At 45.8% G+C, this 12,190-nt stretch overlaps 1 protein-coding gene across 1 annotated transcript; it reads left to right on the forward strand.

Moving 5' to 3' along the window:
* The first annotated feature begins 6,165 nt into the window (after positions 1-6,165).
* LOC108571432 lies at positions 6,166-11,742 on the forward strand. Its single transcript, XM_017933475.1, has 3 exons — positions 6,166-6,259; positions 8,212-8,394; positions 11,429-11,742. Exons 1-3 carry the CDS (start codon positions 6,200-6,202, stop codon positions 11,645-11,647), a joined length of 462 nt encoding a protein of 153 aa, XP_017788964.1. The 5' UTR covers positions 6,166-6,199; the 3' UTR covers positions 11,648-11,742.
* The last annotated feature ends 448 nt before the right edge of the window (positions 11,743-12,190 follow it).

The following is a 12,190-nucleotide window of genomic DNA, read 5'->3' on the forward strand; positions in this document are numbered from 1 at the left end:
TTTCACCGTGTCGATAATATTTCACGAGGGGCGCGCGAAGACGCCCGAGAGATTGATGATCGCTGTTCGAGCGGTCCGCGTAACACGCGTCTCGCTTTCCACTCGCCAGATTCGAGTAAGATATTAACTTCGTATCGAGTTAACGTTGACGTGCAATTTTTTCCTCGTCTCTCAACAAAAAAAAACTCTCCTCCGCCAACTCGAACGCGAGTATCCTCCTCGAACGTCCTCCAACTGACAAACCTTCCAATTGATTCCAATTTGTATCAATTCCTCCGCGAGAAGAACAAGAAGAAGATAGACGAATAATCAAGTTTAATGCCTTCCGACTGTACACCAGGGAAACTGAATTTCAAACTTCCTTTTTTCCCAAGGAAGATCAATCACAAGGAGCAGAGGACGGAGAGGGTGGGTGATCAACGAACGATGACGCCTGTACATGCTTTGATCCTCCCGTGGTCTTTGATCCAAGCCGCTTCACGGATCGGTTTCTCTCCTCTCCCTCTATGGAAGCCAGAAATCGGCCGAAAGAAAATAATTATCGTCGTTATAACGGCGGGGATAACGATACCGTGCTACGCTGCCTCAAGGATATCGAGTTCTCCAACGAGGGACGCCGATTTTCAACCACTTGATCAGAGCAACGTTAATTGAAGGTTTACGCGTGTACCGATCCTCTCCTACGGAGGAGCGTCCCCTTTTTCTGCACGAGGATAATCGTTGTTCGGGGAATATCGCGATCGCAACTACGCTTGGAATCTGTTAACCGACCCTGCGAAGGGGGAAGAAGGTCGAGGTGGAGTGAGCGAGGTAACTTCGATTTTCTTGCGAACACCGGGTAAATGGGGGATTAAAGAGAAGAGGATTTTCTTCGTTTTGTTGCAACAGACGACGAGCCAGAGTTGCAGGGGAGAAATGTAAGAGGCTGGGAACCAGTTCGACTTGGTCTTTTCAACGGCTGCTGAAATTTTTTTCCATTCGACACTTTATACTTCTCGGACTTCCCGGCGATTCAAAGTATATTTAATTCAGCACGGCTGAGTAATTGATTTTTAACGAGTTCTTAAATACGTGCGAGTAAAAAAGTTTCAGAACTGCGTTTTTATCGACTAAGTTGGGCTACGGTGTTCACGCCTCCGCCATTAGATAGCAGAATAGTACAATGCCACTATGTTAAAATCTTTACAGAAAACTACACATAAAAAATCGTTAAAAAATGAACGTTAATTTGTCAAATTTTTCCTATCTTTCGAACTGTCGTTTAAATCTGCATAAATCCTAAATTCGGTTAAAACGAGCTCGGTACAATTTTCTGCCTTACTAGTAGAAGATAATACAGAATACTGTACGCAATAAATCTCCCAAGCATTTCCAAAAGTATTTTTCCACGATGATTTCTCTACTTTAGCCAAATTATCTCGCAAAACGATGGTTTAAAAAGTGAAAAATAAATTTCCTCGTAAAAAAGATCGATGGATCACGCACTCACCGACAAAGTGGCGCACCCTGTGCACTCCTTCCGAGAACCAGCCGCGTCTGCATCGGCCCACACGCGAATTAAGAACAGCATACCCTGCGCAGAACGAGCATACATGCACCGAGCAAATATTTTTTATGTACACGGTGGAAAAAGTGACCATCGATTCCAAAAGAAACATCCACACGACCGTTTCAAAGGCAAACACATATCCAGGAATAAAAAAGAAAAACTTCCATCGTCAATTCCAAGCTTTTCAACTCGTTCAACCGTTCGACTATTCGGACATCGAGAAGCTTCTTTCGACGATCCACCGAAAAGCCCGATGAGTCATGAATTACCGAGGCGTCGTTTACCGGAACATCCGGCTTACACCGCAATTTCGCTGGCCGCCAAGGTTTTACGAGGCGTCGACTGACAAAAAACACGCGCACACTCGCTTCCTCCTCGCGAATTACCAAGTCCAAGATAAACACGACTCCGCCAGTCGTTATTCCGGCTATGTAGCTGCAACGAGATCCGCGAAATTCGCCAAGAAAGAAACAAGAAAACCGAGCTCTTCGACTCCGATCGATTTCACTATTCCACCACCGATTTATTTTCTCAAGCAATTTATTATTCATCCACCGATCCTCGTAAGCAATCCGATCCTCCTGCAAATCGAGACGAATTCTTATTCGACCACTCGAGTGGAATATACTCGACCCGTAAGTCGCGAAAGGGTTAAATCGAAATTTATCACGCGACGTTACCTCCGAATCAAGATTCTAAAACCACCCGCGGAACTTCAACGATAACGAGGAAAAATTCAAGAGAGTGTAATCGTTTCTCCCACTTCCACAGCAGTCTCTTTGACCTTTTTCCTCAGCTTTATTCCCGGGGTTTCCGGCCAAAGAGAAGGTGGCTGCTGTAAATGAATTATCGCCAAGAAAGCCGCTTGATATTCATGTATTCCCGGCGACACGTTCGAGAGAGAAAGAAAGAGAACGCAAATGGAGACGAATCGAGACCTGCAATTGCGCGTATTTACGTCCGGAGAGAAGAGGCGAAACCGCTGCGTTGGTTGTTAACTAATTAGAATCGGTTTCTTGGAATACTGCACTTCGCGATCTTTCTTCACTCTTCCAACATTCTTCTCCTTTTCCACACTCCAAACGCTCTCTGACATTTCCATCCTCCCGCTGATTCAATTACACAAGGTTACTACTCTCAGCCGAGAGTTCTTTCGCTATTTCCAAGTGGTTAATGGTTAGCTTCTCTATCTGGCTCTCCCTCGTGTTATCGGTATAATTAGTACCTCTGGATCGACCTTTTAAAAGTCTCGCAGATTCACGTATCGCTCTTTCCGAAACTCGTCGGTCGAACAGATCCAAGTGGAGGTGGATTACGTTACGCCCACGAATCGCTGTCTATTCGAGGGTTGATTTCGACGTGTGCACGTACTTCCGTGAACGAGCGCGGGGCGGTTCGTTCTCTCACCTCCGGTTTAACAGCATCTTCGACGCGAAAACAGACACGGTCCTGTGTATCGTGGATTTTTATTTCGCCCGGGAAAATCGCCGGTTGTTCGCGAGAACCGGGCAATTAAACGAGCATTCTGCAGTTCCACGCAATGTTCCTTTCGTGTTTGTCCAGAGGCCAATTACGAAAATATCACCGAACAAAGAAAGGACAGAGGAGAACGGACGAATTCGAAATCGTAGCAAAATTACGGTGGATTCTTATTATAACAAGCACCTACGATATTTCCGACTATCGATGAATCAGCCGCGTAGATGATTCACTTGCGCGAAAATGGAATATTTTCGCTAGTTGCGCGTATTACGCGAGAAATGTTACGAGTTCTCTCTCGCGGAACTCCGTCCACAAGCAGAGGAGATATTTCTGAAACCTACGTGCTCTATGTTCTTACGATCTTACGATCGAACGAGTTTTGCTAGCCTCCGTCTACGCCTACGTTGCGCCAACTGGTCACACCCCCTTTCACTCTTCGGTTCAGATAGCGCACACGAGGCACGGTTGCTGATAAGAACCAGTGAAAACTCGACGATGTTCGGTAAAGTTTATCTAGATTGTGGAATCTCCAATTTTTACGCGTAACCGCGACAACTGGGTCATAGAGCAAGAAGTAAGAAGAGGGGACAAACATCCGAAAAGTTTGTTGAATTTGGTGAACTAGATAGGATCTTCTTTGGTCAACCCGGTTTTCTATTAAGATCTTAGTTGTGTAATAGACGAAGACGTACTGCAGAGGGATCTCTCGTAAATTATACTTTACAGCTGACGGTGGACTGTTCTTTGAACCAAATTTTCTAATATTTTTATATGATCTTTACCTTGAGATATCAGAATCAGGACTGTCACAAAAATTCCAATTTCTCAGCCCTAACCGGAACATCAGTGCTCTACCTTGAGATGTCAGAACTAGGGCTGTCACGAGAATTGGTATGCGGCGCAATCCAAAATTCAAACCTTCCAAACACTCAACAATTCCAGCCCTCAATTCCAAAATTCCACTCTACACACTAAACACCGATCCCTTCGTCACCCCAAATTTCCCTCCAACATCCCGCGCACAGAATAAAACCACAAACATCCACCCACTTGATCGCTAATGCAACGAAATTTTTAACTACCCGTTCGATTGTGCATAAACAGAAAGCCCGCGCGCCGCGTACGATTGAAAAGCGTGAGAGGAATACCGCCGTTGAAATTCCTCCCTCTTAGAAAGGATCGGTATGCCCGTCACAGAATCAACGCGTTACGTGCGACTAAGGGTTGGCCAGCGTCGTAAAGGACACACGCTCCGTCTTCCCCCCGAAAGGAAGAGACCCAGGGATACACGGAAACATAATCGCGTAATCGTCGTTCCAGCCGACGATGTCATAAGCCCGCGTTAGAAGATGGAAGAAACTGATCGAATATCCCTCCGGCCTTACTGCCACGTCCCGATGAAACGGCTCGAGGAGTCCTTTATTCGATCGTCAGGCATTTTGTGGCCCACCTTCCTTCCTCCCCACGAGACGGACCCCTTTTATTTCTTCATTAGAACGTTTCAACGGTCTTGGAACAACGACTGCTCGTAACGGCAGGTATTTCAAAGGAGGATTGGTTCAACGGAATGGCTGCGTTATGACCGTTCTACAGGGGGACACGTTTAATTTGTCGCTTCTACCCTGTACTCTGCTTGGGAGGAAACCAACCTTCGACTGCCTCCGAGGAAATAAACTTGCACGGAAGATATTTCGAACGGAAAAAACTCAAAGTTTCGAACGAGGCATAGTAACGGGAGCAAATAAACATTTACTTAGGGAGCATCCTTATTTGTAAGAGCGAGGAATCGAAGACACAAGGACTGTTCACGTGAGCAGCATCCAATTTCGCGGGCATCTCGAATCAGGTGCTCGGGAGCCAACATTCCGTAGCAAACTCGCTACTCACTGAGCCGCATGAACAAGGCTAATCCGATTTCCAACGTGACGCAGTTTACCACTTCAAACTTCCTCGTCCTCTTGCTCAATTCACTTCCTCCGGCTTTTTCCCCTTGGAATATTCAGATACTTGGAAAAAATTCACGAACCTAAAAGCCGTCAAATGTGATACCTCGGGCAAACGCTAATCCACACCAAGATTTATCTTTCTTCATCATAGAGGAATTTTACCGAGGGCATTCGGTTCTCGCGAGGCATCGCGGAGCAAAGGATCGGCTAATTTTGGCAAAGGCGGTTACCTTCGATCTCCGATCCGTTCCGCAACACACCCAGCCAGCCCACCATGTTTGAGTGCCGCGTCTATCTACGTGGGTGTGCGTGTGTTGGTCCGGCGTGTTATTCGTTTATTATGCTAGCGGTTTGCCTGGCTTATATTGTGCCGGCCGGCCGTTGTAAATGCGCTGCTGGCACTGTTCTTCGAGCCCGCGCCCGATACATCCTCCTCCCTCGATCGCCTCTCGACTCCTCATTTTCCGTCATCCACCCGCGAACACGCCTCTCGATCATCGGCCGCGAGGATACACGGTTCAATGTTCATCGTGATCGTTCATCATGAACTTGGTGAATCCGCGTGGAAATAATCGTTGGAAAGTTTCGTCGAGAACATTCTACCTTATTCCGTCTATGTTCAACGAACAGTGAAACACAAGTGAAACAGAGATTTGTCAACTAGCTTCGCGCGTAAAGACGACCGTCTGTGGAAAATGATCGGTAAACGATTTTCCGTGGGACCCATCGCCGAGAAGCACGGCTACTTTACGAGAATTGCGGTGATTTCCAGCGCGTTTCCACCCGCGTTCTTTCCCTCCGTTCCCGACTCTTTCTAATTAAACTAGAACTGCCGTAAATACCGGACGTTTAATTTAACGCCAACTATGCCCGTAAATTTCGCCGCGGAATTCCCGGTATCGCGTATCTCTTGAGGCGCAGCGAGCGTTGTAAAAGTGTTCAAGGGGCGTGCGGCAGCACCAGGCGCAGTGGAAAAACCGAGGGGAATAAAAGCCAGCTGTGATTTCAGTGAGATACTGTATGCAATAAAATGCGCTGCAGGAGAACATTCGTCGCGCTGCAAGGTGTCCCTTAGACGCTCATGATTCACGTTCTCCCTTCAATCTCTCGAAAAATGAACGTGAAATTGTGTCAGCGAAATATCGATCATCTATGCTGTTGAAAGATCCAATTCGCAAGGACGTCTGTATCCTCGAGGATCGTTTCAATTGATCACATCATTATGCCGCTAAGATCGGAAGCTTCCTCTTCGAGGGACACTCTAAACACCGCCACCACCTCGGTTAGTTACGAAAAACAGTGTCTGTAAACGTGATATCTTCGTTGTGGAATGATTTGCACAGTGGTAAAGAAAAGCGTGGTAAACTTTCCGCCGTTTCTCCGTAAGTCGCCTTTCTCTCGTTCGAAATTTCGCACAGTTGCATGTGACTTTCGTTCCGCTCGCTTCAACTTTTCCAACCACTCGTGTAAACTCTGCCCCTTTGAGCCGGGAAGAGAAACGGTCAACGATCGTTGTTTCGTTTCTTTCTCGCTCGAAAATTACCTCTCTTCTCTCGAGCTACGTAAAAGAGAGAGAGAGAGAGAGAGCTTTCTTTTCAAATGATATTGCACGTACGTGGACCGAAACTAAGAACGATCCTTTTATAGCGTTCACTGGCCCGGTAGATGCAGTTTTGCCTTTAATCACCGGAGGGTGAAAAAAAAAAAAGAAAAGAAGAGTATCGAACCGAAAACCGTAACTTTTTTGCCGCGAGTATAGTCACACAGCCCCGGTTCTATTTCGTGTACGACAATTTTTGCGTTAATGTTAATCCTTCGTTTTCACGCGATAAGCAGGATGAAACGCAGGACACATTTTCTCGATCAATTTTCCGAAAAATTCTTCCTTCCTTGTCTGTAGACGTTAAGACACACTATTCCAGACTCGTTCAACAATTCAAAACGCAGGTTTAAACTCTACGTCGATTATTGTTTCCCTTCCGGTCGCAGAGCATTAATTTCCTTACGTCACAGCAGAAACAGCTGCTAGCGATTCACCAAAAAATCATCAATCTTTCCGATCGAAAGAAACAAACGGGCGCCGGAGAACAAGGTAAACCGTCAAAGGAGAATAGTTTTCACGAGGCGTATATATATATATGTATATACGTAGTACACCTACTTCGTATCGGCACGTGGTTTTCAACGCGCGGGGCAAAATGAGTACCGAATTCGAGATCCTCGAGGCAAATGTCAGCAACAATCTGCACACGGTACACGGTTCGTAGGCAAAATAGACTCTATCTACTTCCGGGGTAGCTTTCATTTGAATACGATAATAATAGGAAAACGCGTGCTCTGGATATCGCGGCGTGTGCGCAACGAATACAAAGCAGCCACCCCCGCGACGACACTTCCAATTGCATCGGTCGTTCGGCGAATGGAAATGTAGCTGTCACTTCCGCCGCGATCGCTGTCCAAAATTTCACATCCACACAGAGATTATGACTGGCCGTGCCACTTTTCGTTTCGCTCTCTTGCATCGGAACGTCGGCTAATCGTGTCCAATCTTTGCTGCCTTTTGCTTCGAGGATTCGAGAAGAGATTCTTTGTTCGCTGGTATCTCGCAAGGTGGAATTCTTCGTTGAATTTCTCCCAAGGAAGAAGCTTCAAATTTGCTCAAAGTTTGCCATCACCTTTCCAATTTTTTCTACCTTTATCGCGGGAGTCGTGAAAAAGCTGCTGCTAATATTCCACGGCGAACACCACGTAAGAAAGTTACACGAGGTATATTCGATAAACGAAGAGACAGACGGGTGTTGTTTTCATTTATTCGACCAATCTCGCAATTCGTCTACTTTTCCAGATAACTCCTGCTGCAATTACACACTTTTTCAGATTCTCTACGCTTGCAGCAAACAATTTTCTTTGCCTTGGACACTTCTTCCCGTGAAACTTCGCTCCACAAAAGGGGTGTCGAACGAAAAGAAATTGAAAAGAAAACTTTGCAATTCTAAAATTCCTCTCGTTTGTACCCAAACAAAAGGTATCGTATTTTTTATTTAGATACCGTTTGAACCAAGGCTCCGTCTCCTTACTCGTCGAACGAATACCCGCTAGAATAAAAGAATTGCACGTTGAATAAAGAAACGCCTCGCGGTGGATATTTCCAACAGCGAGAATTTCCATGGAAGCGAATTTACAGCCACTCGAAATTCGCGGAACACCGTCTAGATATTTGTCATTTGTTGACAGGACGAACGACGTCGCACCGGAAGGTACGTCGCCGGTGGGGCCGTGCTGGCAATCATGCTGCTCGCCGTGCATCATGCTCTCTTGCGGGACGCGTCCACCATAACTGGCGTCTTCATACCGGCCATAATAATGGTGTCCTACATTGTCTGGATCTTGTATTCCGCCCACCGGGACAGACGAAAGGTAACGAGTTTTAAATCGCGACCGCACAATGCCCGCAGCTCGTCTTTCTTCCAACTGGACCATTGCCAATAGCTTCGTTAAATGTTTACCAAATCTTCGATCGAGTGCTGGAGCAAAGATTGCGTTTAAACCCGTTCTCTCGTGAGAATCTTCTTTAGAGAAATTTTCTACCAAAAATCCCATCCGCTGTTTTACAAGTGAAATCGAATTACGAGCGATATTATCAAAGTTCGTCTACACTTTCCTTAAACAACGTTACACTACCGGCGAAACAGCGGTGATTCTCGAGCAATCGTCGAGTGAGAGAAAGAAAGGGAAGCTTTAAATTTCACTCGAAGCAACGCCAAACGAATTAAGCGAAACAAGGTGCTCAAGTTTTCGAGGAAACGATCTCGAACGTCGTCGCAGGCGAGCGAGAAGCCAGAAGCTCTTGAGCTTCTTTTCGCGATCGTTTGTCTCTCGAGATGAAAGTTCGCCGCTTTTTCATAAAGAGACACGAGACCGCCACCGAAGTCGAGTGAATTTCTCGAGCGGTCTTTTCTTTCCCTCCGCGATGCTTAAGGTACGCTCAACCCCCATCCAACCTGAAACTTTTATTATCCCCCTTCGTTCCTTAAATACCACTCGCTCTTTAATCGCGCAAAAGTGTCCCCGTCCTAGAGACTCATTAACATCTTCGATGGATTTGATCTCGCCGATGCAATCGAGTCACTCTTTGCTTGGAGACTCGGTCGACTGATTTCGTCTACGTTCTACTTCGCAAACTATTAGCCCCTTTCATAAAAATCCAACTTTAAGAATATCAGACACTATTGTAATTTGTCTGGCTAACTTTAAAAATCTGAATTTAAATCAAATTTTCAACAATCCACAGTTTTTTTCATTATTTCCCATTCACCCTTTGAGAATATCAATATCACACCACTATTCGACACATTTCAAATCTTCTTGGAGCAAAATTAAAAAATCTGCCAAGTTTGAATCAAATTTCTAATAATCCACAATTTCCAGTCACTCCCCTTCCTTCCACAGTAAAAGACTTCTCCCTCAAATCTTGCAAAAACCGAAAGAGCAAAAATGGAAGAAATCACGTTTCGCGCGAGGATCCACGCAATATCGGCACCGACACAATCAGCACACCCCCAGGTAGTTGTAACCAGCGTTCGAATTTCCGTTCAATTTTCGGGTGGAAAGTCGCTCGGGTGAAATGCTCGGACGAAACGCGTAATTGAACGGGGGATGAAGTTTCGAAATAAATGTCGTTTCGTCGAAGAGACCGGAAAAAGCGTCGGCGGCGATACCGAATTACAGGGACTCGTTCGCGCTCTCGCGAATGCACACAACCCTTTCCTTTTCCCCCCTCTGTCCTCCGGATACTTTTAATCTTGTAATAAGTCACGGGCCCGTGGCTGCAGCGCGACCGATGGCGCAGAAACTAATTGAATTGCCTGGCCTTCCGAATCGGATCGGTTTTTGAGGATCGCAGTAGTGTACGTCGTTCCCAGACTCTGCATCCTCGTGGAAATCGTCAACGAATATACATGTACACAGCGTCGAGTAGAACTGTGCATCGATACACCCAGCTCCGATAATCAGCGTTTCCGCGTTGCACTCGCTCAAAGTGCATCTCTAATAGGTGATATCGAATGACCGCTACCCTACGATCACCGGAAATTGACCAATTTGTCAATTATTTCCATTATGATTCTTTCATCTCGACGAAAGCTCCAAGAAAGCGTCACTTTCATCCCGTCTACGGTTCATCCCACGCGTGTAATTCCAATTAACCTCTGTGTCTCGTTAAACGGTATTTGGAATTTTTCGACGCACTTTTGTACCCGGCCTGAGGCGATTCATCTCTTTAGTTCGGACATGCGAGGGAATCATCGAGTTTTGATCGCGCCAACGCATCGATAAAGTGGTGATTTTCCACGAGGTTGCGCCGCCGGTGACAATTTTTCCCGCTCGTTGAACGCAACGAGCGGAAATTAAAATGCACGCTGACCGTTCACCCGTTAAAAATAATTCCGCCACGCATTTCTCATGCGTTTGTTTTCCAATTTTTTCCTTTGTTACAACCTATATACGATGTTGCGGAAGCTCGTTTCATTTTCTCAATTCGTACACGTACATATATTCGAGGCGGGAAATGCAGACGAGTATACGCGAAAATCGAGAACGTGTAAAAATAAGCAACAAACAGGGCTAAGAGCGGCGCGCAGAAAGTTCGTCCAAACTGGAACAAGGTTAGTTGATAACATAAAACGGGGTTATCTACTTGTTGGCAGGATTCGTGATTTACGACGACTGAAAACGGCGATCCGCTAGCCTCGCGGATTTTCCTGTCGTTAAATCCACCTCCGAGGAAACTACCGAGAAGAATATAATAATTTTTTAACGAACCTCCTTCGAGCGTTCTTTCACTTATCTCGAGGTACCTAATTAATCGCGTCAAAGTAACTGTAACATTCTCAGACTTTTCTCGAGAGAGCAAACAAACCTCTGATACAATTAAACTTTCCTCCAAACTTTTTTAATAATTCCTTCGTCTCACTCACGTTCCTCCCCTATCATTTGCCTCCCCTATTTCTTCGTGGAAACTCGCCAACGGCACTTCCACACGTTTTGTCGAAATTTGGTAATAAATTCAACGCAAACAAAAATTGAAAAAAAAGAAGAGGCAGGTATATACTACTAAAAAAAGAAAGAGAGTAAACTGGCGAACCACTCTAAAAAGACGAGCGTTCCCCACGTCCTTCCAACTCAAACACGCTCCTACACACGCGTGAAAGCGTCAAGAAAGGGACTCGACAACCATTGCAGCCGACACTCGCCGTCCTTTGCCCTATCAACCCGTGTGCACCGACACGTTTCCATCCCTCTTTGTCCAATGAACGCGACAGCCGACAATACCTACGCTCGATCTCATCAACCGACCTCTAATCGAACGTGCAATTCTCCTCCGGCACGCCGTCGGGATAATTCTTCCGTGGTGCACCGTGGATACTTGACGAATTGAAAATTCTCTTTACAGGCGCTGAGAGTCGCCACGATGATGCCACTGACGGAAGTCATTAGCGTTCCAGAGGACACCAAAGGAGCAATCAGCAGCAGCAGCAGCAGCAGCAGCAAGAAGAAGAAAAAGCGAAGCAACAAGAAAGATCAACGAAAGTCTGATAGTGAGAAATTAACTTATGCAGCGACGCAATCTCGCGAAAATCCAGCCTTCAATTCGAAAGACGAAGCACCGTGAATTTCTGTACGCCAAGTTTCTTTTCCCACGAGAATTACGCCTCTTTTTATCAGCAAACACCCTGCTCCATTCGTGAAACGATCCTTCCTTTTATACACACGCAAGAGTGACGCTCTTTCTCTCGCGCGAAGATGTTTCAACCTCTTCGTTTCAATAATAATAAATACGTGCGTTTGCATCGGTTACGTCGAAAGAACAAGGTCCATTCCGATTCTGCGCTATGAAATTATTTGCTTAGCCAGCAGACGCGGGATTATTTGTTTCTTCCGCGTTTCGCAACCGGCTTTTCGTTCCTCTTCGTCATAGACAGTGTTTCGCGGCGAGGATAAATCGCGCAAAATTCCAATTCCCGTGGAGAGAGTACGAACGCTCGTATCTGCCGGAGATTTTACTGGCGATTCTGTATCGTGGATCGATTTCGAGGACACTGTACTCTTGTTCGAAGGTGCGGAGACAATTTGTATTCGTTATTTTACAGGACACGTGATTTTTCTTTTTTGAGGCAGAATGATTTTGAGTTATAGAACGAGATGGTTTTCCTTG

The sequence above is a fragment of the Habropoda laboriosa genome, unplaced genomic scaffold (genome assembly GCF_001263275.1).
Source record: "Habropoda laboriosa isolate 0110345459 unplaced genomic scaffold, ASM126327v1 scaffold15, whole genome shotgun sequence".
In the NCBI taxonomy this organism is placed as follows: Eukaryota; Metazoa; Arthropoda; class Insecta; order Hymenoptera; family Apidae; genus Habropoda; species Habropoda laboriosa.